The 27376-nt window shown below is 40.7% G+C and overlaps 1 protein-coding gene across 3 annotated transcripts in view; it reads left to right on the top strand.

Annotated features, from left to right (window-relative positions):
* Window positions 1–27376, top strand: part of ARID5B (AT-rich interaction domain 5B) — a 180946-nt gene that overhangs the window by 110843 nt on the left and 42727 nt on the right. For 2 of the 3 annotated variants that reach the window (XM_036438382.2, XM_036438381.2), the window contains exon 5: window positions 24675–24787. In XM_036438382.2, coding sequence (XP_036294275.1) covers window positions 24675–24787 — 113 coding nt within the window. Of the gene's footprint in view, window positions 1–22779; window positions 23182–24674; window positions 24788–27376 lie in introns of those variants that run through there. The other variant, XM_036438383.2, reaches the window with a different exon arrangement.

Raw genomic sequence — 27376 nt, 5'->3', positions numbered from 1 at the left:
TTTTCTCATCTCGTATACAAAAATAACCACACTTGTTTCATATGGTCATCATAAAGATTAGCCAAGATAATGTATGGGAAATCTTCACATTATAGAATAGTGGTCATAAAATAATTACAATAGTAGTTATGATCCAGGTCATACAGCAATGGAGCTAGTGGTATACCCTCTCCTGCTTTACTCCTTTTGTGTCTTGGATAAAGATAAGAGACTTCAGATATTGACTTAAATGCCTTCCCCCTCTGCATAATCAGCTCTGTGTTCAAGCATCAGTTTCATTAGCTTTAAAATAAGCATGATGCCCTTTGTTGCTGTGGCTCAGTTTGTTGGGTGTTGTCCTGTGTGAGGAAAGATTGCCGTTTCAATTCCTAGTCAGGGCTCATGCCTGGGTTGAGGACTCAGTCCCCAGAGGGGGACAGCCAATTGATGTTTCACTCTCACATCAATGTTTCTCTCTCCCTTTTCCTTCCTCTTTCTCATAAAAAAGTTAATTAAAGAACCTTATATAAAAAAGAAATGTTTAAAAATAAGTAAAATAAGTATGATAGCCCATTGTGACTGGTGGAGGTTTGGATGGATATAAATAATGATGATGATTAATATATCACAGTGCATTATTACCCATCCATCTGTTCTTCTTTTGGTTCAGGTCATCATTCGTCAGCTCAACAAATATATTATCTACCAGATATTTCATTAGATCCTGAGTCAACCTTGGTGAATTAAACAGGCATAAGTCCCCGTACTCCTGAAGTCTAGATAGAGTCTAGGAATATATATATATATATATATATATATATATATATATATATATATATATAGATATATAGATATATAGATATATAGATATATAGATATATTGATATATTGATATATTGATATATTGATATATTGATATATTGATATACACACACACACACACACACACACACACAATTTCAGAACAACAATAAAAGAATATCAATGCAGATGATAATTTGCATATAGTGGGAACTCTGTTAATATCTACCCATTAAAACTTTTCTGGATTTTCCTCAATTCAGTGATTTGGTATTCTTTGTATATTTTATGTATAGTTGCACACATAGACACAATTATAGATCATGATAAGAGCTACTAATATAAGCCCAAAAAGATGGCTGTCTGGATTCAGTGAAATAATGTGTGTGCAAATGTGTCATAGGCTATAAAATGTAAAACTTCAGAGACTAAATTTTGACTAAGGCAACACCTGCTGTCTTTGTGGTGACTGCACAAGCTCAGTGCCTGAGGCTTGATGGTGTTGCCACCACTCCTTTTTCTCTGAGGCTTATTTCAGAAAGGAGAGTGGAAGGGAACCTTTCTGTTGGGTTTATAATAGCAATTACAAGCTGATAAGGACAAACCATTCATCAAATGATCATACCTCCGGACTTTATCTCTTTGGGTCAAATGTTTCCTGATTGATATTGACTATCCTATCTTAAGCAGCTTAGAGTAGATAAGAAGCTAGAAAAGAAATTCCTTTGAAGGAGATTTGATGAAATTATGTTTTCTGATTTTTTTTTTCCCTTTAAGGAGAGAGATTAACTTCTCATTGTTCTTCTTAAAGAATACCAAATCACTGAATTGAGGAAAATCCAGAAAAGTTCTCATGGATAGATATTAGCCAAGTTCCCACTAAATTATCATTTGTATTGATATTCTTTTATTATTATTTCAAAATTGTTTCGAAATAACTTTTAAAATATTGAGAATGGCTCTGTACCAGATACTTAGGAATGGACAATTATTCCAAGAAGAGATAGCCCCTTGATTACTAAACTATATAAATGCCCTACTGGAAACAGCTCTTGTAGGTTAACTATGACTCATTTTCATATAATATTATTTGTAGAAGCAAATGTTTTAAATGTGGGGAGGGCAGATTTCTGACCATGGGCCTGATATCCAGCTTTTAATTGAAATGACCATAAACATTGTAATTAATCAACTATGTACTCAATTATAAAGTATATAATTACATTCTGAACAGCAAAAAAGCTTCCCAAAGTGTATATAAATCACTTAAACGGGGCCATACTGTAACTGATCACATGAAATTATATTTAATGAGATGTGTCATCCATCACAGTGTTTTCCACATCGTTCTTATCTTACATCTTTGTGATTCATCTGTGCCTCATTTTTTTGCTGCAACAAATCTCAGAGTCAAGGAACTACTTTATCTTGGCCACAGAATTTAGTAACATTATTTGGAGTAGATTTACATGGGTATCTTTAAAGAGGAGTTTAGAGGGAGTAAGATTTTGGGTCATTTCTAATCATTTTTTGGAAAAGTAATCTGGAATTGTCTGCCTGCCTTTTCTTGCTATATACATTTCCCTATAACAAGCTTGGGCATTTGTACTTACATTGTGGTCTTGTTAACTGTACCCACAGTTGGCATCTATTGCCTTCAAATTAGCTAGATGACCTATGTTTTCTTGTGTACTAACTGCAGGAGCTGCTAGATATTACAACAGAGGTATAATTAGAAAAACATGCTAAATACAAATCGCCCTTGATCAAGTCACTACACGTTGGGATAACTTGTGATTATATCATGGCGCCTATATTTATGTAAGTCCTTCAAGTTTTATATATACAATCAATCAAGTCATTCTAAGCAGGCTGACCCAGGGCCAGTGGAATCAAAACAAAGAAAAAGCATATTCACATGTTTAACTCCAGCAGATTAAAAAAAAATGTCTATAATATTTTGATAAACATATTCCAAAATGGAAAATAAAGAAATATCACATAACTCCAACAGGGATGACTTTTAATAAGATGGTGATACCACTCATTTACCTTCTCCTCACTCCTTTCAGTTGGGTCCAGATCCCAAGTGACTCTTCCATAAGTGAAGTCAGACTCGTGTTGAGTGGTTATACCCAATCCTTGTTGCAAGAAACAGAGCCATACAGGACAACCAGCTGAATGGGGTGACATCAAGTCCTCTCCTCCATCTCACTGGGAGCTCATGTGTTCTTTTGATTCCTTGTTTTCCTGAATTATGTACTAGCAGATACTTGCTGTGTGAATAGTCTGTTTGTGCATTTATTCATGTGTTCAACGGATATGTGTTGGTAAGTAACCATGTAATTGTATGCTGCTCTATGTAAGGATATAAAGCTATTACAACAATGGCCACAGCACAGTGCTGACTATTGAGACACTCACATGCTAGTGCTGGCATTAAACAGACACAAAACATTATTGAAAAAACTGTGATAAAGCTTACTGACTTCTTCTCCTCAGATTCAGAAGACAGAGAAGATACTTATCTCTTTTATTTCAATGATTCCCTTGAATATTTTACTAGAACTGATGTAATTGAGGGGCTGGCAAGTTTTACAAGTGACTAATATATTAATCCCACTCTTTCCTTCTGCCTTATGAGATTGCCGGTTGAGTCAGGGCTTAAAAATGGAAGTTGATGAGATTTGCAAAGATGTTGACTAATACCAATTAAACTCCTAAACATCACACACAGGTTGATTATGTCTTTCTCACTCTTTTTAAAGACTCAGAGATGCACCTACTTAATAACCTGCTCCATGTCCTTAATAAAGAGCAGGCTAATTAAAAAAAAAATGTTTGCTAGCTGAGAATGAATAAATGAAGAATCACATATTAACACAGGCACCCATCAGCCAGCACGGGAGCCGAACAGGGCTAGTGGGGAATGAAAGGAGTAATTGCGGGCCCTTTATCACTGAGGATGACATGTATAAATGTAAAGTTGCGCCATGGTGACTGGGTACTGGGGCAAGGAGGCTCTTGGAGGGGCAAGCAGCCAGGTTAGTCTCCACCTGTGTCCATAATAACAGAAGGAAAGAGCAGGGGAATGGAATCTGTTTTTCCTCTCTTCCTTCCTTCCTCTTCCCCAATCCTGCTCTCCATCAAGCCCCATCCTACCACAAGTCCTCCACCAGCCTTGGAACCACTGTCCCAAGTACGCATCCTCCATATCCCAGGTAACCTGTCAACCTCAAAGGGATGTTTCAGTTCTGACTCCCTGAAAACTTGATGTCACTTCCCTAGAAAGCAAGAATCGTGGCTCATGTTTTTTGGTGACCTTCATGAGTTTAACTGGTGTCCAAAAATTATTCATTCAAAGGAACTCCTAGTTCTGGTATTATATTTCTCTCAGCTGAGAATGAGAAGAGGTAGTTTGTTTTTTATTTAATGCTGTGTGGGACAAGGGAGAGAAATGAATGAGCTTGGGCTTGTTTCTTTCCTAGTTGGAAGGAGTTCCATAAGCACAAAAATACGGCTTGATAGTATTGAGTGAGCAATCTATCTTAAGAGCGTGCCATTGTCACTACATCCTGCTTTACAGTCTGTCTCCTCCTTGGCCCCCTCAACTCGGGGAACCAAGTCTGTTCCCCGGGAGGGTCTTCAAACAGGCTGCTCTGCAGAGGCAGTTGGCACAGAGCCGAGAAGATGAACTCTGAAGACACAAGAGTCTGGGTCTCAGTCTCCACTCACTCTTACTCACCACCTTGTGCTCTACTTAACCTCTCTATGCCTCAGTGTTCTCATTTTTAAATTGACAATAATGATACTGCCCACCTCAAGTGGGTATTCTATGAGGATTAAATGAAGTGCTTCACGTACAGCTCTTAGCACAGTGACGGGGATAAAACACTTGTTAGAGATTTACGGTATATACAAGTCACCCAAATCGAGGTAGATCTGCTAGCTGCCATTTGCTCTGGTGGTAGGTGCACAGAGAGGCCTAGGATTTATTTATCTGTGCAGAATATTCCAGAACCATGATGTTCCTACCTCCCTTTTTATTCTCTTCTTCCCCTCCCACCACCCTAACACTTGTACACATCATACAGACCACTCTCAGTTCTAGGTATGTCATGTATCTCTGTGGCTTCCCAAAAGTTAACTTGAAAGTCTAAAACCATATATATTTATTTTAGTATATTCTTTATTATCATTGATAGCAACCTCTGATTTTTCTAAGTCTATTATCCTGAATGTTTTTCTAAGTTGATTTCAAAGGAAGGCATAATCTTTGATTGTAATTGAGAATATATGGCTAAGAAATAGTGAGAAGTCAAATGTAGGACCCATGACTCAGAAACAATGTTAACAATAATTAATAATAAACAATAATGCTTATGTGTCATTTATCACGTGTCAGGTGCTCTTCTGAGCCCTGAGTCATTTTCTCCATTTTATAGATGATGAAACTAGTTACCCAATGTGAACCATATAGTGGAAAGAGTATGTAATTAGACTAGTTTTCCCTTAGGACCCTATCCTGATTGAAAATTATTTTTCTCCACTTAATACCAAACAAAAGAGGGAGATGACCTTGTCACAAATTCAACCCTTGTTTAGTTTAGACGTTTAACTCGATTTTTAGAGTCTCTTTCTTTCTAGCTTGATCATGATATTGGAATGTCAAAAAATGCAAGGAAAACACACTATAAAATGAAATCTACATTTACTGGTAAGAAGCACAAAGCACTTGGCATCAGTGGAAAGTTTAGTCTTTGATGTGGAAAATAGAGGAGTTCTTACTGTTTCCACTTGGGTCAGAGAAAGAGATGATTGCTCTATGATAAGTTTAGTGGGTTCTAAAGTTAGATGCAATAATTGAGGAACCACAGTTGACCTGCCCTAAGGACATGTAAGTATGAAGTACATGTCAGGAAAAATATGGTCAATGAGGGACCACACAATAGGAAGGCAGAAAATATTTAATAAGGCAAATTCCAGTTATCCTGTGAGTGAGACTTTTGTTATAAGATGAGGCTACTCGTGTATCTGAGTGGGAGGGGGATGAATAGGAATGATAGAAGAAACAGAGAGTGCAAATGAGTAATTTTAGGTGAATCATCTAACCCCCTGACTTACAGAAACCAGCAGTCTGCAATATCCCTAGTCTGGACAGCAGCCTAAAGAGGAAATGTTTCCTTTTAGGTATGGCAATGTCCTCAGTTTTAAATATATTCCCCCTATTTTTGAAAATGTTCACACAATGCCTCTTGCATGTATTCAATAATAGTTGCCTAGCAACCACCAAGAAGCATTTTTGGAGAGCAAAGGGTCTAAAAATGAATGAAGAGCAAATACAGTTTGGGTTGCAGCTGAGATGACCAAATTTCTGATACCGATTTCAAAGCAGATCCTCCAGGAACCAGGTCATATGTCTTTAAGAGTAACGAGATCTTCCCAGCCCATGTGGTTCACTGGTTGAGTGTGGATCCATGAACCAGGAGTTCATGGTTTGATGCCTGGCCAGGGCATATGCTTGGGTTGCATGCTTAATCCCCGGTGTGGGGCATACAAGAGGCAGCCAATCAATGATTCTTTCTCATCATTGATGTTTCTATCTCTTTCTCCCTCTCTCTCCCTCTCTGAAATCAATAAAAAATATACATATATTTTTAAAAGAGTAACCAGATCTGGTCTGGCATCTTGAGAGACTCACTAAAGTGTCTTGGACACATACAAAGAGGGAATATGTCAATTTAAGAGGGACCTTGTGTAGCTTGCTCCACTTTTTATTCCTTGAGGCAGGACTGCCTCCTACCTAATCCCAATTGGATGTATAGATCAGTGTTTCCCAACCTTCTCTCATGATGAGAATCACCTGGTGGAGTTGTTAAAACACAGATTCCTGAATTCCAACTAAGAAGTGCTAAACTAGAATTTTTGGGAACATAAAGGTAAAATTGTATACTTAACTAGTGCTCTAAGACAGATTTTATATACAGAGCACTAAGTTAGGTATGCAATTTTACCTATATGTTCCCAAAAATTCTAGTTTAGCACTTCTTAGTTGGGATTCAGGAATCTGTGTTTTAACAACTCCACCAGGTGATTCTCATCATGAGAGAAGGTTGGGAAACACTGGTATAGATAATAGAGTTTTGGGAAAGTCTTAAGAAGAAGGACCTCCTCTGGTAATCCACTTTAGAATCTTCCCTTTTTTGGATAAAACTATGGGTTAATCAAGGAATTAAGTTCCTCTCTTCAGATTATTGATTTATCCCATTGTTTGTATCTCACAGTCACACCTTATTTGAAATGAAAAGAACCTAAGGGACCTTCCAGATCAGAGGCCACAAACTCAGGAACCAAAGGTGCCAACAGGGAATTTAGAGGGGGAAGGAAATTTGGGGCCTCTAAGAAATCAAAAAGTAGTGGATATCCACTGCTCTTTTCAGCCCCAGTCTTTTGTTGTGTTGTAGGTGTAGAAGCCCAGTGTTGTCAGATCTCTCAATTCTTTAAGAAAAACCAGACAAGTCCTGTGATTTTCAATTGATGATGATAATAAAAAATGTTCAAGTTAAAAAAAAAAAAAACTATGCCTCTGGACAAATTTGGTCCATGAATCTTGTCTAATGAACCCCTATTATCAATGAGGGAACTGAGTGAGACCTGGTGAGTGAGGATACTTATTCAACATCATTGAAAATGTTAACTTCTTAAAGTCAAGAACTCTGTTGTCTTCTCTGTTTTATCCCCAGCTGGACTAGCACAGGTTCAGGAATATGATGGCAATTCATATTTACTGAATCCACAAAGGTTAGATGTGAGAAGCAAAACCAGGACCTTAATTGCTTTTTCTTAAATGACCCCTTTTTCCCTGTCTTTTACATAGATAGAACTTGCTGTTCTCTTTTGCTATATAGTGGCTCCTTTAAAATGAGATTTGATTAATAGGAATGTTTGAGTGAAAACCCCAGAACAAAAGCCTTGAACCCTATCTGGGTTTCAATCTTCTCATAGATTTATCTATATCGGGATTACTGCAAATAATAGGTTGCTTTTTTTTTTTTTTTTCTTGGCTGACCCTACTAAATTCTATTCAACTTACTGTCTATTTATTGAGCTTCTATAATGTGCAAAGTCCTCTGTATGATCTTTACAAGACAGGGGATTCTGATGGGCCTGGAAGTAAAAAAACAAAAACAAAAAACACTCAATGATTAATTTTAGAGAATAAAGATACTTGGCATAGTCTCCTTTTTATTTTTATTTTTAGGGTCCAACTTAGGCAACACTTTATGTTGTGGTAATTTCCTTTCTTTACATTTTTGTTTTGGGATTTAAAGTTGCCCGAAACATAGCATCAATTATCTCAGAGACATGTTCTCCTCTTTTAACCACCTAGTTATTGCCTCTATGTTGGAAGGCACTGCCAAAGTAGATACAGTCAGCTTCTTAGTATATATACAGATGCTTGCGTCAAATGATCCTCTACCTTTCATGGTGCTTATGCTTTCTTTCTAGCTACTGCAAGGTGTTTGTGCTGAGGATTTCAGTGTTCCCAGAGTGTCCATATAATCTTCCACCAAAGAACGATTGGCCTCTTGAAAATGCTTGACGGGATAATATTGCTTCCATGTGTCTGTGAATATAATAGTAATAATAATGCCATCCACCATTTATCAGTGTCTCTGAACAATTTCTACCTTGATACTGAATGGTGTGCTAGGCATTGTTGTCTCTTTTTAGCTCATCCGTAGCTTTTCTCCATCATACTCTTTCTATATGGGGATATAATCCCCTTTTGGTAAATGGGATTTCAATCCCAGAGAGAAATGGTCACTGACCCAGGGTCACTCAGTTCCCTGGTTAGTGAAGTTAACGAAGGGCTGCCTGCCCCCAAAGCCTGTACCTTCTTTTCCCCCTTGGGAAACTGGGATATCCAGCGCCTGTTTAACCAACTTCACCAGCATTTGGGAGGTGAAAGGACAGATGCCGTATCTTTTTTCAGAAGCAAGCTTTGGGGATATTTTAAATTGAGTTGATGATTTTGCATGATACTGTATTTAGTTTCAGAATGGGAGTCCTTTGCTGGCCAAGATAATCAGATGTAACGTCATCTGCAACCTCTCCGCATGCGTGATTTCATAAAACTCATGTATCAGTTTATTATTATAAAATTGCTATACCATAGAACAAACCCGGGATGCAAGCCAGACGAAACAGACAATGAATAGTTATGTAAGGCTTTGGAAGCACATGCAATAGAACACAAGCTCACTGTATTATCTCCTCAATTGTCTGCTGTTTGTTAATGTTTCCTTTTCAACATGATTGCATCTCAGTTTAATAGCACTTGCCATCTCAGGCTTTATGGTGCCAGCCTGACATAGCTACATCCCCTCTGTGCTAAAAATATTGCATGTATATATTCAACCGCAGCCTGATGTGTTTACCTAATGGTTACTCAGGAGCTGTGCACTTATATAATTAAGTGATGTATGTAATTTAGTGTTAACACATTTGCAATGTGTGTTTCCCTGGTGATTGCAATGCTTTATTCTGTATAAAGTGTGACATTTTAATTCTAACTGAACAATTTCCTACCTTGATTGGCCTTGTTTGGTCTTTGTTTTTGTGTGTGTGGAAAGAGATTATTTTGCAATCAAGATAAAAATAATTACTTATGAAATTTCTAGACTGTTCCATTACGGGGGACTTTTAACTTCAGACCAATCTCCTATTTTATTGATCTTTGTTAAAAAATCTTTATTAGAATTTAAATGTAATCTCTACACGATGGATTTGCTTAGACTTTCGTCTGCAGGCACATTTTTTTTAAGGCAGCTTTGCAGGGATGGGGCTCCTTAAAAATTAATTCTCATTGGACAGACTGCCATCTGCCCCGGGGACCTTTATTTCTCTTAGGTGTTGCTGACTTCTCCCTGATTAACTTCTCCGGGACTGTGAGCTTCTTCCTTGTGAGTTGGAGGTTCTTGGCCAAACAAGCCAGACATATAGATTTGCAGGCAAAGGTTTCTGTTAAGCATTTAGGTGGTTGACAATAACTGGGTGTCAAAATGACATAGTGGGAATGAAAGTGTGGGTGCACATTTACCCTCTTATTAGTGGCATTTGTGATCAAGGGAACCTCCCAGGACAGCCCAGCCATCTTGCCTTCTTCAGAGGTATTTCTTTTATTCCGTAAGATCAGCAGTCAGTGCAATTTAATGAACACTTACTAGACTCTCATTAAGCACCAGGCATTGTTTTTCAAAATATGATACAGAGAGAGCCATTTGTTCAGTCAATGTTTACTGAGCATCTACTATGACAGTGCTACCGTGGCCAAGAAAGACACCGTCCTCTGGAGATGAGGGAGAATAAGGATGCTTTTTAGGGGATGTGATGCCCAATCCTGGTCTTGGAGAGCAGACTTCTAGATGTAGGCGCTGGGGCAGGAGGGACAAAGGTCAGAAAGTCAGGGTACTGTTGTGGGAGGAAGCCCCAGAGCATGGGCACTCAGGTGTGAAGCCCTGTGAGGTGCTTGGGCCTTTAAGGCATCTGTTACTGCGAGAAAGTCACAAGGATGCTCCAAAGCAAAGTAGGCTGGAGTCCATTTCTCCTGGCCCCCAGAGGCCTTGCCTTCCCCAGGTCTCTTCTCATATCCCCTCCCTTTTACAGAGAAGCCCAACAAAAGCAAGCAGGTGGCAGGCACCGAAGCCAAATGCTGGAGTATTGCCCTCACGGTTTGCTGGGGCTTTCCTCCCAGTCCCTCCCCTTTGGGTCTGAGCGAGCTGTTGGGAGTGTGGTGCTGCACAGAAGTCCCGCCAGAAGGACTCACAGCCCCTGCGCTCCAAGTGAGCGTTCTCGGTTGTATGTTTTGGCATCGGAGCACAGAGGGAACGTCCTTGTCAGCTCCCATTGGCCTTTATTAATTGCAGTTCCTTGGAAAGTGCGCTTTAATAACGCGGTCTTGGGATGACACATCTCACCCTGCAGAGACCCAAGAGGAGGCATTCAGGGCCCATTGAAAAGCCATCTGCTGCCAAGGCGCCGCTGCCATCCCAGGCGGCCCGCGGGCACCAGTGTCTCTCACAGCTCTGCCGCTCACTGTGCAACCTCAGACTTCCACCCTTTGCTGCGTAAAGTAGATGGGATATATCTCAGGTTCTCCTGAAGCTCTAGAATGTCATCATATTATACATGACTCGAATTAAGATGCCTGCCATCACATCTGTGGATGCACCACCAACTCCTACCCTGTTTCCCCAAAAATAAGAAAGTGTCTTATATTAATTTTTGCTCCCAAAGATGCGCTAGGTCTTATTTTCAGGGGATGTCTTATTTTCGGGGAAACACAGTAGCAGTGATCTTTAGTTCCAAATCTGTTTGGAAAGCCAAGAACTACTTTCTGCACTTCATGTTCTTACAGGAGCCCTGAACTCTATATTGCAATTTTTATTTATTTATTTATTTATTTATTTATTTATTTATTTATTTATTTTTATGATGCAAAGGGAATCATCAAGCCTCTGACTATTCCCAGGGTGTATGGACCAACCAGCTAATCCATTTTATTAGCCTGGTCTCCAGAGGCCGCCACCTAGCAGCTACGTATTGTTTCCAGGCCCCGCCCCCACCCCCACTTCCCAGAGCCCCGGGGCTGTGGTTCATAATGTTAAAAGAATGTTTTAAAATTGCTCTTCTGTTGGTTCCAAAGAGTCAGGGCCCTCACGTGGTTAGTCCTGGGCGAGGAGTCAAATTCTAAATTTAATTCCAGCCTCTGTGAATGTCTTAACTTAGTTCTTCCCTTCCTCACCTTTATCCACGTTTCAGTTTTCTCATCTGCAAAATAGGCATACGATGCCTGGCTCCCCAGAAACATTTGCAAACAGCTTTGTTGTCCTCCAAGGATTGGCATTATATTAGGGCAGAATATCATTTTCCATTCTATAATAGGAACCGAACAAAAGCCCTTTTCATTATGTACCTTGTGTGAACGCCCTGTGCTTAAATGCCGATGAATTTCAGAGGTCAGCAAGTACCAGCCCCTTTCTTTATTATTATTATTTTTTAAAAGCTAAACAAGGCTAACTAGGGAATTCATTTTGGAATAAAAAGACATGAAAGGAAGGGTATTTCAGCTTGCACAATAGTACAAAGAAGAACAAGAATCATCATGTTTGCTAAAGAACTCACAGCTGTTTAATTTTGTAGTAAAATTACTTTAAGAACTTTTGCTAATTCAAAGGCAAAACCAAACAAGTGTTGCTGAAAAACTGAACTTGCACGTGTGAATGGAAAAGCCAAGTTAAGATTAATCTGCCCCTAAATTCATGTTAAAAACACAGAGTGTTTTTGTTTGTTTTTTTTCACCCCCCTTTGGTTAATGCTGGTTGGAGGAGCGGCTTTTATCAAAGGAGAAGACACATTTACGGGTAATAAGATGAAAACTAGTTTATGATCTCATGTACTTTGCCCCCAGCTTTTTCTTAAGCTGCTCAGTCTGTTTTTATACCAGGTTTGTTTGCTTTGTGGGGATGGGCCTGTTAGGCAGGAAATTGTCAAAGAGAGTACAGCAGAAATTTTAAATGGTGTTTTTAGAAATTAAATACCAAATTGGGTAACCAATGTGCAGTTCAGATTTTTGTAAAATTTAGTGTTTAGGGGTTATGGATAAATTCTGTACCTACATTGGCTTCTATGAATTTCGAGTTTCAACATGTTGCCCATTGTCAGAAACAAATAAATTGTTCCTTTTTAAAAATGGTTTCTTCCATATTAGGGAATTATTCAGACTTCTTTCTCTGGTTCCTATGATTCCAAACCAGTTGGGACACCAATCTATTTTGGGTTATGAAGGAACTTTTAAAATGTGGGTATGACTTTTAAGGCCCTAAATCTCATAAAAATCAATTTGCCACATATATAGCAGTTACAGTAGTAAACATAGTTGTCATTGTATTCCAGAAAGACAAAGTTCTCATTTCCATATTATAAGCCCCTCCTCCTCCGATCCCTTTCCTTCTCCACATGGGAGGGCTGCTAAATGTAAATTCCAAAACATATAAAACCACATAAGGTTGTGATTTGTGACTTTTCTGTCAAAGATGGATGTTCTTACCTGTATTTGATTAAACTCTCTGAATTTTTATGGTTTTCCCACGGCATCACTTAGACTGACCACGAGAGGGCAACCGAGAGTCGGCTTTCAACTAACAAAGCTAGAAAATGCTTCTAATATCGGCTAAGTGTTTTAACTTGCTAAGGATTTATCTCCCCGCCTTCTGATCACCACACAAGCAGCCTCTGAGCCTTCACTCACAGCAATAATAACCCAAATAAAGTCTTTCTGAGGGAAAATATAGACAGGCTGGTGCAGACAAGAGCTTTTGCCCAAATAAGGATCCCTTTTGTGGAGACCCCATGTGTTAGATAACCATCAGCTGACAGTTGGTCATGAGTTAATAATGTTGGATGCTGAAATATGCATGCCATGTGCTATAAAAGAGTGTGGAGGACAAAGACAAATACTGCTATACTTAGATATCAGAAGCATGCCAGAGGTGTGCAGGCTGCTTCACTGGACATAGCTTATAACCCGCCAAATAATTTCATAAAGAGTATTGTTTTAATTATTCTACAGTGGAAGGTATCATAGTCATTGTCTGTTTTTGTTGATGTTGCTGGGATTTTGGTCTTAATCTCTCTGAATGTTACTGTCTAAAATGCTACGGTAACCCTTGCCTTCTGAGAAAAGAAAATATTTCCTAAGCTTATTTCCACTGCTACCATTGTTGTTCTTTTATTTTTACCATGGGGACCACAAAAGGGGGTGAGGGGTTCCCTAAAATAACCCACATGGGTGTGTAGCCCTTTGACTGACATGCTGTATCTGGAGAGCTGTTAACTGTCTGCTTATATTTTTGTGTTGCTGCCTCTGCAGAAATCAAAAAGTGAGGGTGTGGAGGGTGTAGGCTTTGGTTTCACCCATGAGACCAGTTATTTGAGAGGATGGGACACTGGGCCAAGTGGGCATTGAGCAGCCATTTTCTCAGAGTGATGTCCCGTAGTCTTTTGGTGCTAAGAGCTATTGGATAAAGAATGCTTGTCCTCCTCTGCCCCCTGGAGTTCAAACCTTTTAGTCCTGTCAACTTTTCTGGGTTTATTAGAGTCTGTCTTCAATGAGTCATCTCAGGTTCTTCCTATAAAACTGTGGCATTTGAAGCATCTTGGCAAAGCCAAGAAGGCCATGCCCCTGCATTCAGGCCTGGCTATCTCTACCTCTCTACTTACTTCCCAATGAAATCTCCAAAAAGGAAAACACTACCAGACCATGAATGTACTCAGCCATTTGTGGATAAGAAGCTTCTACCTTATAAACAGCCAAAGTCCCGAAAGATTTATTTTCTCTGATTCCGTTTGCAAATGGCTCACATTATACCCATGTTGGTAGCAGAAGAGCATAATTAGTAAAATAAGTAATTAGCCTCTCTTTTTCTCTCCCCCAAGCCTGTGGTCCAGGCTTAACATTTGCTTTGACATTTTAGTTAAGGAAGTTAATGAAATAACATCTTCACCAGGGCCATTTATTAACTTTGAGTCAGTGATTACCAGATTTGAATTTTACAAGGGAGACAAAAATTTCAGATACTAACGTCTACACATGACTATCCTCCATAACAGTAAATACAATCCAGAATTATATTGAAATTTCCGAATCATCACTTCTGCTGATTATTCTAGCCACAGATGTTAATCTTGTCATGTCTGCACTTCAACACATATTTCCAAGGACAGATCTATAATCATAACACTGAATTGTTGACTAAACCAGCAACACCCAAGAGAAAGATAATGCAAGCCACATGTAACTTAAACTTTTCTAGCAACCACATCTTAAAAGAAATAGGTAGACTTCATTTTAATAATATATTTTATTTAGTCCAATGTATCCAAACTATCATTTCAACATGCAACCCTTAGAAACTGTTATTAATCAGATATTTTGCATTTTTCTGCATTGCCTTGGCAATCCAGTGTGTATTTTACACATATGACATGCCCCCATTTTGGACTAGACATATCTCAGAGGCTCAGTGGCCCCATGTGGCTAGTGATGCTCATCATGGGCCCAGCAGCTCTGAACAGTCACAGAAATGATTTATCTTATCCTGACAAAAAAAGGGGAAGAAGTGCTAACCTTCCCTGTGTATTCTCTGTTCATCATAAGATTTACGTGAGGATTTCTGACGGTGCCCGTTTCTGTTTGTCCACTCATGCGGAGTCCCTGAGCACCCTGGCTGTCCTAGTTCAACACAACACCGAGTAGTATGGACCCTGTCGCAGCCTCTCCATGCACAACCCTGATCCTTTTTCTTCTCACTGTGGACCCTGACTCCGCCCTGCTCCAGCACACCCTCTTTCCTACCACCCGTGAGTGCCCTGATATCACAGTAGAGCTTTTAAAGTAGTTTTCTAATATGTGGCTCTTATATACCCCCAGACAAAGGAAGCTCAGAGCTGGCACTGGTAGCTCATGAAGGTAGGAGGGAGGAGAGGAATTCACCAGAGCAAGGGGGATTCACCCCAGAGTCTCAGACAAACAAAAATAGTTACCTTTTTACTTTTAAGTAAGAGACTCTTCTGCTTATTTAAATTATTCTTTCTGAAATGTAGAAAAGTATAAACAGAGTAACAAAGCCCTATTAAGTACACATTCCTTTTGGGATTAAAAAAAAAAAAAGAATTTGGGAGCTTATTACTTGTCATTTTACTTTTTCTTAAGTGTATGTGTTTGAAAAAAGAAAATGTCTCTCATATTAGTCCAAGTCTGCAAGTTAAACATCTCCATGTTAATACATACACACACACACACACACACACACACACACACACACACGTGCGCACAAACACACATACATAAGAATCTCTTTTATTTATTTCCAAGAAAGGGATTTTTTTTTCTTTTAAGAGATGTAGCAAATCAATTATCCTCAATGTTGAAAATGGAGTATCTCATTTCCAAACCTGGAGAAATGGCTGAACAAGAATGTTCTGTTTATATATGAGTTTAAAAACTGTACTGAAATTTACTGCTCCTTGCCAGGCTGTTCAATACAAAAATGTAGCTTTCATTTTTGTGCTGTCATGTTCAATAGTAACACCACAGAACATATCAATCAAAGACTAGAATGAGCAGGTTTATTGATTGTGACAAAACAGAGAGGGAGAGAAAGAGGGAGAAGGAGACAAAAAATAATTCTCTATGTTTTAAAGGTCCTATTTTTATAAACTTTATAAATTACAAAAATCAACATGTCCTTAAAAAGCATTTCTAGGACAGATCCTTAAATAGCCTTAAAAAAGACAAGTATCTTAAATTAATATTCTATTCTTATTATAGGCAGTCATACTAAGAAAGACAAAATCTGTTTATTGAATAGTTCTCAAGAAATGGAAACATGAACTATTTTGAAATCTTAAGAAAAAGTACATAGTGAGCATTGAAACAACACACCCATTCTAATTGTAATCGCTTTCACATAGTTGTTTTCTCAAAGGCCAGCGTGATCTTTTCTATGAAGGAGGAGCCTGGGGGCTGGGTCTGGAAATGTCTATGGGTCCCAGCATCTGGGAAAAACAGTAGGAGAAATGAATTGCCCTGAAGATGGGAAAGTGGACATTTGAGCCACTACACATTTTTATTTTATTTTTATACTAGAGGCCCGGTGCACAAAATTTGTGCATGGGTAGGGTCCCTAGACCTGCCCAGTGATCAGGAACAATTGGGGATTTCTGCCTGCCAGCCTGGGCCTTCCTTCATTCTGTGCCTCCCCCTTGTGGTCAGCACACGTCATAACAAGCGGTCAAACTCCCAGTCGGTCGAACTCCCAAGGAGACAATTTTCCTGTTAGCCTTTATTATATAGGATTTTAAAAATATATTTTTATTTCAGAGAGGAAGGGAGAGGGAGAGAAAGAGAGAAACATCAGTGGTGAGAGACAGTCAGTGATCGGCTGCTTTCTGCACATCCCACAATCTGGGCATGTGCCCTGACATCCTGGTTCATAGGTTGACACTCAATCACTGAGCTACACTGGCTGGACAAGCCACTATGTACTTTTAGAGTCCATTTTTGTTGTTATTGTGATTGTGATTGTGACTTCATGATAAGACCTTGCAAGGAGCGGGGGGGTGATCAGACCCTCTGTGTGCAGTAGGAACACCTGTACCCTAAGAACCAAGCTAAGTCCTCAGGTATCCACTCCACCCTTTTGGCTCTTTACATAATATTTGGAATTCTAAGGCAAGAGAGTCTTCCCACAGGCTCCTGATGCCATGGCAGCTAGACCTCATTACCCCAAAGACAAAAAAATTCTTTGCACAACAGCCTGTACCACCTCCTCCATCCTCTTACAGGTCCAGGATGGGCCCTTTCACTGAGGATGGCTCCCAGGGGGATTTTAAGGCTAGCCACAATAGACCAAAGGGAAAGTGGGAGCTGGACTCCTTTGGCATGGATTCCAGTTCCAGAATTCTTTCAGAGTCAGTCTTCTAAAAACCCAGGCACTCTCCTCTCCGCCTAGATTTGGCTCCCAGATTCCTGCCTTATTCTGCAAGCGGTAGTGAAAAGTGTCTTATAATCCCTCTCTTCTTTGCCAGTGCCCTTGTGGGCAAGCCTATTTCTAGGACATTTCTGCATTCCTTGGGAATTCACCACATATTTCAGAATAATATACAATACCATGAGGTCATTTAAATTTCTCTCTCCTCAAGACACAAAGATGAAATAAAGGGAGAAATCCGCCCATCACAGCTGGTGAAGCCTAACTAAAAAAGAGGTTTGTTTGTGTTTTAATGGCAAGAATGCACGGAGTCACATGCTTTCCAACCAATTAGCAGTGCAGATGAGCTAACAAGTCTCATTCCATTTATAGGGTGGGGGAAGGGGAGAAGGCATACTTGTATTTTTAAGTGTTTCTGAGAAATGAAGACCTCCAGGGCAGAAGGAGGGCGGATCAGGAAATAGCTATGCAAATCACATGCCTATAAAATTACTAACATTTTGATCAGGAGCATTAACAATGGCTCAGCATTCTCCCGTAGGAAGCAGGGGTGAGTAAGACTGAGCATGTTTTGGAAAGGATTACAAGAGTGTTTACTTACATGGTTTGTTGAGCAGTCAATGAAGTCCACTGCTGTTTGGGACTTAAACTGCCCAGGCAGTCCAGGTATGACAATTGCAGTCACACATTCCACTCTCATTAGTGATTTTTTGGGATCTCAGCATATTTGATAACTAGCCAAAGTGACTGGGCCTCATACACAGCCTGTTTCCTGTGTTTTTTTTCCAACCTCTTTCTACCAACACAACTGCTCACACTTCCACAGGAGGCAAAAGGGGACCTGGATTCCGTGAGAACAGAGTCCACTGGAAATACGGGGTGGTAGTTTGTAGGAACTGTGGTCCAAGCTGGGGCAGGGCTTGGGCGAAAGTAAACTTGGACACACAAAGAAGCTGTGACATCCAGAGTGGCCAGAGGTGATCACTGTTCATGGCTGGGTGGTCTTGGTGGCATTTGAGAGTCAAGGGCATTTGTGTTTGGCTCTAGTTTCGGTTCATAACTCTAGATTCGTCTTTTTAGTGCTTTTATTTGAGAGGGGGGAAAAATACACTTAAAAATGGAGCTGTCAGAACAATTACAGAAAATGATGTAACATAATGTGTTTTATTTTAAATGTACCTTTTGCTTTAAATTCATTATTCAGGTTAGAGTGTTCTCCAAGATGCATTGTGCTTGATAATGGCTCTGTTTGTTCACATCCCAGATAATACAGTTGGTTCTCAAACATTTCTCTTGGGTATAAAGGCTGTTTATAGGAAAACAGAATAGAAGGAAACTTGATGTTCTTCAGTCTTTATGTAATTAATGCTTTGTAACTTCATGGAAAGACTCAGCCAATGAACAGCTGATGAGTCCCAGCGGCTCCAGCTCAGGGAGGTGTGGCCTACTGAGTAGATTGAATAAACTGTGGATTTAAAATAAAAATTTCAGGAACTCATTTATGAATTCTTAAAGTAGAAATGTTGTCTTTTAAGTTAAAGCCAAAATGAGGGCTGAGAGCTTCTGTTTTTCTTTTCTTTCTTTCCCCCTCCCAAGTATTTGAAAACCGAAATTCTGTAAGAGATTATCTGTGAAATGCCTTTCTTTTATTACACCCATAAATTTCAGGAGTGGCTTTGATCAAGCTTTCTGCCATTCTTGGTTTCTAATCTTTTATTCATACATTAATAACTTTAAAAACACTCACCCTATTTTTGTTGTAGTGAAAGAGGAAGTTTCTAAACAGTCAAAAGGGAAACAATGAAAATAGAACACAGTAAATGATAACTAAATTAGGGTAGTGTGTGTGTGTGTGTGTGTGTGTGTCCATGCTGAAACTTGCCAGAGTATTTTAAGATTATTGTCTGCGTCTAAAGAAAATGTTTCAGAGAATTGATATCCTCAGAGGAAAGGCATTACAGAAATGCAAAGCATTATCAGTAATGCATACTATACATAGAACAATGTTTGTCAGTCCCTAATACTTCAATCCGTGGAGTTTAGTTTTCTGGCTTGTGCTTAGTGTTTAAAACACACACACACACACACACACACACACACACACACACTCACACCAGGCAAATCAAATGAGTTAACGCTCTGCCAACTTCCTCTAGACATTGACCCTGGGGGTCAAACTCTTAGGAAAATGATGCCTGGTTTTCCATTCTCCTAATTCCAGTCCCCACCAACAAGCAAATCCTTTCTCTGAGTGGAAGCTCACAAAGAATTTCTCGAGAGAATATGTAGCTGTGTTGGCAACAAAATCCTCTCTGCAAACCAGGAGAGAGAGAGAGTTGTTAACTGATGAGTCAATCCAGCTTTTATAGTAGTTTATCTTCGTGGTATTTCCAAGAGCATAAATGTTATTTAAAAAAAAAAATAGACAGTCATGACAGGAAGAACACAGTTAAAAAAAAACACCCCAGAAACACTGAAGCCAAAAGCAATTTACTTTGCCAGTAACTGGTTACATTTCCTTTTGTTTTATTATTATTATTGCAAGAGTTGGGGTTGAGATGAAAGTTTCCCACACCTGCGCTGACACAGAATCTGTCAGAACCCATTGTAAAGCAAATATAGAAGTGAATGCCCGGGACTCACTTCTAGACTCTAGGAAAAAAACACACACACCCCAAAACTTGTTTTGCCATATTGTCTTTAAAAAGAGACTATGAGTCTTTAATATGTGAAGGAGTTAAAAAAAAATAAATAAATAAAACAAAAAAGGGAAATAACAAAACATAACACAAGGGTTAGATGTCAAAGTAGCTTGGAGCCCCTGGGGGTCGCTGATTCTTCTGGGATTAACACCTGTAGAAAGCAGTGACTTTCCAAAGGTGAATACTTGTTATTTTCATGGCATTGAGGAAGAGGAACAGATGGACAGTCATAGAGGAAAAGTTTGTGTTTTGTTTTTTTTTAAACCACAGAGGTCTTTCAGGGGGTTGGTCAGAAGAGTCAGTGGACCTCTGCAAGGGTAATGTGCATGGCTCTCCCAGTTTTATCAGAACTCCGTGGCTTTGGTGGCAGTCTTGTCACCTCCTGCTGAGTCAGGACCTACCGGTGGGGTTCCTGATGGTTGTCAAGTCTGTAGGGTGCTGTTTGTTGCTTGAGACATTAGGGAGTGTTTTCACTCCCTGGTGACTACCAACCCAAGTTATTAATATAAATACCTCATTGTGAGACAGAATGAGAGTGTGTGTGTCCATCTATTAGAGAGAATAACTTACAGCAGAGGCTCTGGATAAAGTCCAGGTGCCTGGACTGGAATCCTCCCGTTACTAATAACCCATTGGATAATCTAAAACAAGTAATTTCATCGCTAGCTCAGTTTCCAGGCGTGTAAATGGGACTCATCACCGCACTTTCTGTGGGTTTGCTGTGAGTTGTAAATGAGTTGTTGTATGTAAAAGTCTGGCTAGTACAGAGAAAGTGCACGGTCAGTAAGGATCAGCTCTTATTATTAATAATGTATGATGTTAAAAACATTCATGCAAAGAGCGTTGCCTGAACTGTGTGAGTGAGCCAGGCCAGGGATGGCTAGTAGAATAGATACCCATGGAAAAGCAACTGTGCATTCAATGTTCTAGGCAGTTATGCCATTGGTCAGTATTCTGCTGCCTTCCAGAATGGCTTTGCTGGTCTCACCTAAAGAACTGGAGCTGGTGTTATTATGGAGTCTAGGATTTCGGTTTTCTCAGTAGGTACGCAACCCTTAGCTGTTTTGTTGTTGTTGTTGTTTTTAAAATATATTTTATTGATATTTTACAGAGAGGAAGAGAGAGGGATAGAGAGTTAGAAACATTGATGAGAGAGAATCATCGATCAGCTGCCTCTTGCACACCCCCTTCTGGGGATGTGCCCACAACCAAGGTACATGCCCTTGACTGGAATCGAACCCGGGACCTTTCAGTTCACAGGCCGACGCTCTAGCCACTGAGCCAAACCAGTTTCGGCAACCCTTAGCTGTTGATGGGGCTTAAGTAAGTCCAGGGCAGCTGGGACCAGGTGGGTCTGTTTCTCCACCTGACTCCTGACCACGATTAAACCATAAAGCACTTATTTTCATCCATCTACTTAGCAAATGATTTTTCTTGACCCCCGAGGAAAATAAATGTAGCTCAGGGACTAAACATGTTGGTCTCCCCAAAAGCCAGCCTCGCAGTCTCAAAGCATCACTTGGGTTCTGTGGATCCAAAAGGTCTGGAACTGCACTATGGGAGCTCGGGTTTTAAACATCTGCTCCTCGGGGCAAATGTGAGACAAGATTCTGGGCCCAGCAGGATGCCAGGCATTTTGGCTTCCCAGGAACCGGGAGCTAAAGGCTGCAGGGTTTCTGTCTGGATTCCCACGACAAACTGAAATTTCTGGTTTGAGTCCCCAGAGTTCAAGGGTCAGTACTAAAGGTGAACACAGTTTTATAGGTGCCCAGGGTGGCGGGTATACACTTGGCCAGGTGAGCAGGCCCAGCTCATGGAGACCCAGAGGAGCTATATGGGCATCTCTATTTCCATTAGTCCCTCATTCATTCGACAAATTCATAGTATGCAATGCCGCCTCCTGGACGTGAGCTGGGAATGATGAGGGATGGGCCTCCCCTGGCTCTGGCCTTAAGGACTCTCTCAATGTCTCGTAATAAGAAGCCACAAAACACGGCTAAAGTACAAAGAATAAACGTGGAAAGTGATACCCAGCGTAGGAGAAGGTCAGAAAAGGAGTCCCGAGGGCAGACTCCAAGAAGAATTTGAGTTTGGGACTTGAGTGATTGGTGGGATTTCGCCAACATACCTGAAATATCAGTGTCCCTGTCTGCCAAGGAACGAGAGGCTTTTTTTCCCCTCCTCTTGACCAAATCCCACGCAGAGCTGAAGTTTGTGTGACCAGCATATTAGGTGCCGGTGAGTTCTAAATCTGTAATTCTCAGAATCTGCTGGGGCAGGACATGTGCTCCTCGGGTTCTGAAAAAATAGCTCTAAGAATGGAGAAAACAGACCCGACGTGGGGATGACTGATTGTCAGTTCCCGGAACCTTTGTCTTTATTTAAAACAGCCTGTTCAATGCAAGTTCTATCTCAAAAAAGGCCTTTGGGATTTGAACGCTTTTCTGGAAATGAATGCCTTTTAGGTTCAAACGCTTCTTTGCCAGAACTGTTGGGAAGGAAAGATCACAGTAACAAGTGTTAGAACAGAGGCGACTTTGTTTTTGTTTTCTTTCAATGAAACGCCTCAGATCTACCCCTCCGACTTTGTCAGCTTTCTGCTCTGCTATTATTTTGATCCTGGGTAACATGCAAGTACAGTCCTTCCCCGGCGATCCTTAAAGCTTAGCCCTCGGGGCAGTGGTGCTGCAAGTCTTCAAACCAGGAGTCCACGCCCTGGCTCCGGGCTGAGGGCCCTGTCACTCCTGGAAGGTGGCCTCCTCCTGCTCCCGCAGGGGAAGCGGGAGGTCAGGAGCCACCGAACAGGCCAGATGAAGTCACCCTCCCATCCCGTGCAGCAGGGAGGGGGAGAGAAGCTGAGCTCTCTCTGCCAGTCTGGCAACTCCAGCGGTGTCCTCGGAGCTCATCCCACACACTCAGTGCTAGTCACTGCTGTGTGTTTACATGAGTAATGAGGCTGCCGGGGGGCGGGGAGTAGTAAGCCCAGCGCGGAGCCTCGCGGCTCTCACTCGGAGAAAAGCTGACATCCACACACCAAGTCAAGCCCAGACTTCCAGGGACGTGGCCCGGGAACGGTCAGGCATACGCTATAGCTTTCCGGGAGCCCCAGACATCCTCAGGCAGATGTTTGTCGACTGGAATGGGTAATCGCTCCTTTCTCTTTTGCTTGATTTGTGTTTGTTTGTGAGCTTGTTTACCGTCTGTAATTCCAGGCTGGCTTGGGGGGGTAGATGGTGATGGGGAGGGGCGGGGGGAAGAGACGGTTTGTACTTTCAGACAAACGTTTTGGGGAAATGAGAGAAGGGAGAGGGGTTTTGGGAGGAGGAAGGGGGGTCTGAGCCAGCCGGAGCCCCAAAGCCACTTTCTAAAAAAACTTTTGCCTGATTGTAAAAGGCAGTTCTATTGACTGGGTTTTAGGAATAGCCAACTGTTATCCACAGCATACAATCAAATTAGGGGGATTAGCTGTGTTTGTAAAATGAGTACAACATAAAACGTCCTGAAACCACCGATTAACTAACTGCATGGCAATTAAGAGGGTTCGAGCTGTCCGGACTTGGCGTTGTCACAGTCATAAAGAGTGTGGGTACCCACCTGGGAAGGTCTGAAAGGAACTGCTTGGGGTCTAATTCATTCCTTTGGAATTCTTCAAGGGCTAGCTGGCTAGTTGGTTTGTTTTACTTTTGTTTGACTTGGGTGACTGATGAAGTTAAATGTGAAAGCTGATGCCGGACAGCCCTAGTCCTCAGCGAAGCAGCAGCCTCTATCCCTCTGCTTTGCGTGAGGATCTTAAAGAGAGTCAAGCTCAGCATCAGGGTTGAAATACAACTTTGATTTGCATCTCGTCTGTGGCTTTTAGAAAGTATAAATAATCTCCACGGAATCTGGCTAACCCCAGTGTGATCTTTGGAAGTTATTTTAAATAACCCTCAAGATGGTCATTAAAAAATATATTGAAAAGAAAAAAAGAGCATGCTGAGTTAAATGTATCTGCCAGCTTTGTTAGATTTGAAACACGCTGGTCACAATATTATAGTAAATACATATAATATTATGTGTTGTTGTTTTTTCAGATTGTTATTGTAAATACCTCCCTCTCTCTCCCTCTCTCTCTCTCTCTCTCTCTCTCTCTCTCTCTCTCTCTACTTATTTGTATAATTTGAGAAAATGCTCATGTCTCCATATTTGAAGAGAGATGTTTTTGAACATAATATTACTGTGATACTGTAATGGGCTGGCATATCACTTAGGTTTCTGAAAGGAGTCAAAACAAAACAAAGACTAATCTTGGAGCCTGGCTCAGGGCTGTCTTCAGCCCAACCTGTTTCTTTTCTAATAATGGGGAAAGGCATTTTCCTTTCATCATCCTTTAGCGCCAAGGGCTTCATTTTATTTATATTAATTAGACATGTGAAAGCGCAGTAGATTAGCTTTGGGAAGGAAGGTCAGATGTGTATGGTCTTCTAAGATGCAGCCCTTCTGGGAGAGAAGCATTAGATGAGGGCTGACACCAACAGATGCATACATTTGTTGTCTGCACACGTGATGGAGACCACTGGAGTTAAAATGCTGAGTTTTGAATAAGGAAATCCATGCCAATGAAAATGTATATCAATTGCTCTCCATTTGTTTTCAGCGCCGAATCTTAAAGGCAGACCACGCAAAAAGAAATCATGCCCACAGAGAAGAGATTCATTCAGTGCTATGAAAGATGCCAACAACAATTCTGATGGCAAAGCCATTGCCAAGGTACAGTTGTTTGCGCCGCGGTGTTCATTTTGCCGCACAGTTTTATTTTCCTTGTTCTCTTTATCTCTCTACTCTGTGTATCTTAGTGGCAGTGTGCAATTCCAGATCTAACGTTGGTATTCACAGCTCTCTGCTATGTCTGTTCTCACTACCTCTCCTGCCTTGGGAGGTGGAAGGTGGGGGAGGGAGGTAAGCATTTTGATTAGTCAACAGAAAGACTTCCCACCTCCCAGTTTGGCCTGTTGGGTGAAGGACAGATGATTAAGCGCCCACGTCATTGAGGCTGGGATTTCATAGTAGGTGACACAATGACATAGTTTACTCTGCTTGGATCAAAAATAGACCAGCTGAACCATCCTTTTTCTGAATGTGTACAGCTAAATCTGCTTCAGAGATTAATGGAGGATGAAATTAGAAATGGCTAGAATTAATCACTTTACTTCCATCTCTTTTTTTTTTTCTTTTCAAAATCCCCTCTAACTTACTTTAGAGTAAAATTAAATACACATAGCAAAATGTTTACATGTATACATGTACTCATCCATACATTGTTATGTTTTTTTAAGATCTTTCTTTTTTAATTACATTTATTAGGGTGACATTGGTCAACATAGGTTTCAATTAAATTTATTAGGGTGACATTGGTTAACATATATGACAATGATCATATAAGTTTCAGGTGTGGGTTTCTATGTCACAAGATCAGTATATCTTACTGTAGAATAAAGGTTCAAATGCAAGGCTACTTTTTTGAGGACTCAGGCCCATTTGGCCTCAGCATTCTTTGAAATTTTGAAAGTGTGTGCCTGAAGTATTTAGCACCAGGAAGTGTGAAGTGCCACTTCATATTTTTAGACTTATCTTTTTTACTTTAGTGAGTTTGGATCAGATTTCCATGGTTCCGTTTATGGGGTGTTTGCGTTTAGGTGTTGTTTCTGTGCCAAAGGCAGCAATAGTCCCTTTAGGATCTCAATTGAAGACTGAATGTCAATGGATACCACATTTCCAGATTCAAGGACTAAGCTTATGAAAGTGGGGACATTTTGATTATTGGTGACTTTGGAAGATTCTGATGTAGAAAAACATGAATTCACTTCTATGTTGAAAATCTACTGTTTTTCTGCCATGTACTCCACGCCTCTTCCCAGTGTAACGAAGCAAGTCCTCAACATTCACATTCCGTAAATCCTGTCTTCATGAAAATTAGTCTCATTTTCTGAGACTGCTTTGTTATCATTGCTTCATGCTTCCAAGATTGCCAAGGGTTACAAAGAGATCAACCAGGAGAAAAGTATATTTTCTGGCTAAAACAACAACAACCAACTTCTTTCCCTAAAGTTATTTTTTGTTCTGTTCATTTCACCATCTGCAAGTGAGTCCACCTGAATACCAAGTATGACATTTTCTAATAATTTGGACATCTCGGCTCCTGGAGCTGCCTATCTAGTAGGGCTTTGGTTTCCATGGTCTTCGAGGATGTCAGCAGGAACAGTGTATTCCCTGTGATGTGGTTTGCCATGTAATAAAGAGTGGAGTGAGAAGGCTTTAGGATTGTAACATTCAGCAGAGCTTGTACTGCTGATGTCTGGTGTTGGCTCCCTGCCCCATACCTCTAAGATGACATCATGTGTTTATCCCGGCATTTCCTATACCTGAGCCCAGCAGGATGACGCTCCCTCTCATGTCACTTGGAGTCACTATCAACGGATGCCTCTGGGGGTTTTATAAAACTCATACAACTGACCTGAAGGCGCAACCCTACAACATCTCTCTCCCTGGAAGGCAGCTCAGGACTCACACTAAGAACCACCAAACTAAAGAGGACAGGGGCCTGCTCTGAATTTGATGTTCACGGACTTATCCTTCGTAGGAGTGATGGTCTTCAAGCCATTTCTACTCCACCTCCCACCAGTGCAGCCTTTCAGAATTTTTACTTGGAGGAGCATTATCCTTCCATCATTGGTTTTGATGATGCATGTATGGATATCCCACTGCAGCCAGCTCTTGGGAACTGGTCTAAATGCCCAATTCTTCTGGGAGTCTTGGATTATAGTCATGCTATTCCAGTGGGTCAGGCAAGACCACTTCATATACGAATAGAAGAGAGACTGGTAGGTGTGAAGTATGGTGGGTTTATCTGATGACACCAACAAGTCCGATATAAAATCCCTGCAGAATGAACAAGCCACATCTGGGCCAGGACTCCCATTAAAAAGGCACCTGTGTCATCAAGCGGTCTTTTCTCATGAAATGCTACCGTAGAGATTACAAACCTGTGACCATCTGATCCTTTGCCAAGCTGGGAGCATCATTTCAGGTGACAGTTAGTTTGGCTTTATGACCAAGAGCTGTGTGACTTTTTCCTCCCCAAAGTTTCTCAAATAGACCATTTCTAACGACAGCTTTCTGCAGCTCCACCTGGCAGTGCACTCAGCGTGAGGATACACTGGGGTTCTTATGTGCATGGCTGGAAAAACAAGTCAAGTCATCTACCTGTCTCCCTCAAAGGTTGCGCTCTCTCAATGCGAACATGAAAACCAGCTTTACAAGTCTCTGAGGAAATCATGGCTTCCCAGAGACAGCACAAGT

Source organism: Pipistrellus kuhlii, unplaced genomic scaffold (assembly GCF_014108245.1).
Source record: "Pipistrellus kuhlii isolate mPipKuh1 unplaced genomic scaffold, mPipKuh1.p scaffold_m20_p_15, whole genome shotgun sequence".
Taxonomy (NCBI): domain Eukaryota; kingdom Metazoa; phylum Chordata; class Mammalia; order Chiroptera; family Vespertilionidae; genus Pipistrellus; species Pipistrellus kuhlii.
Note: the sequence above shows the minus strand (reverse complement) of the source record. Positions and strands in the feature narration are given on the sequence as shown.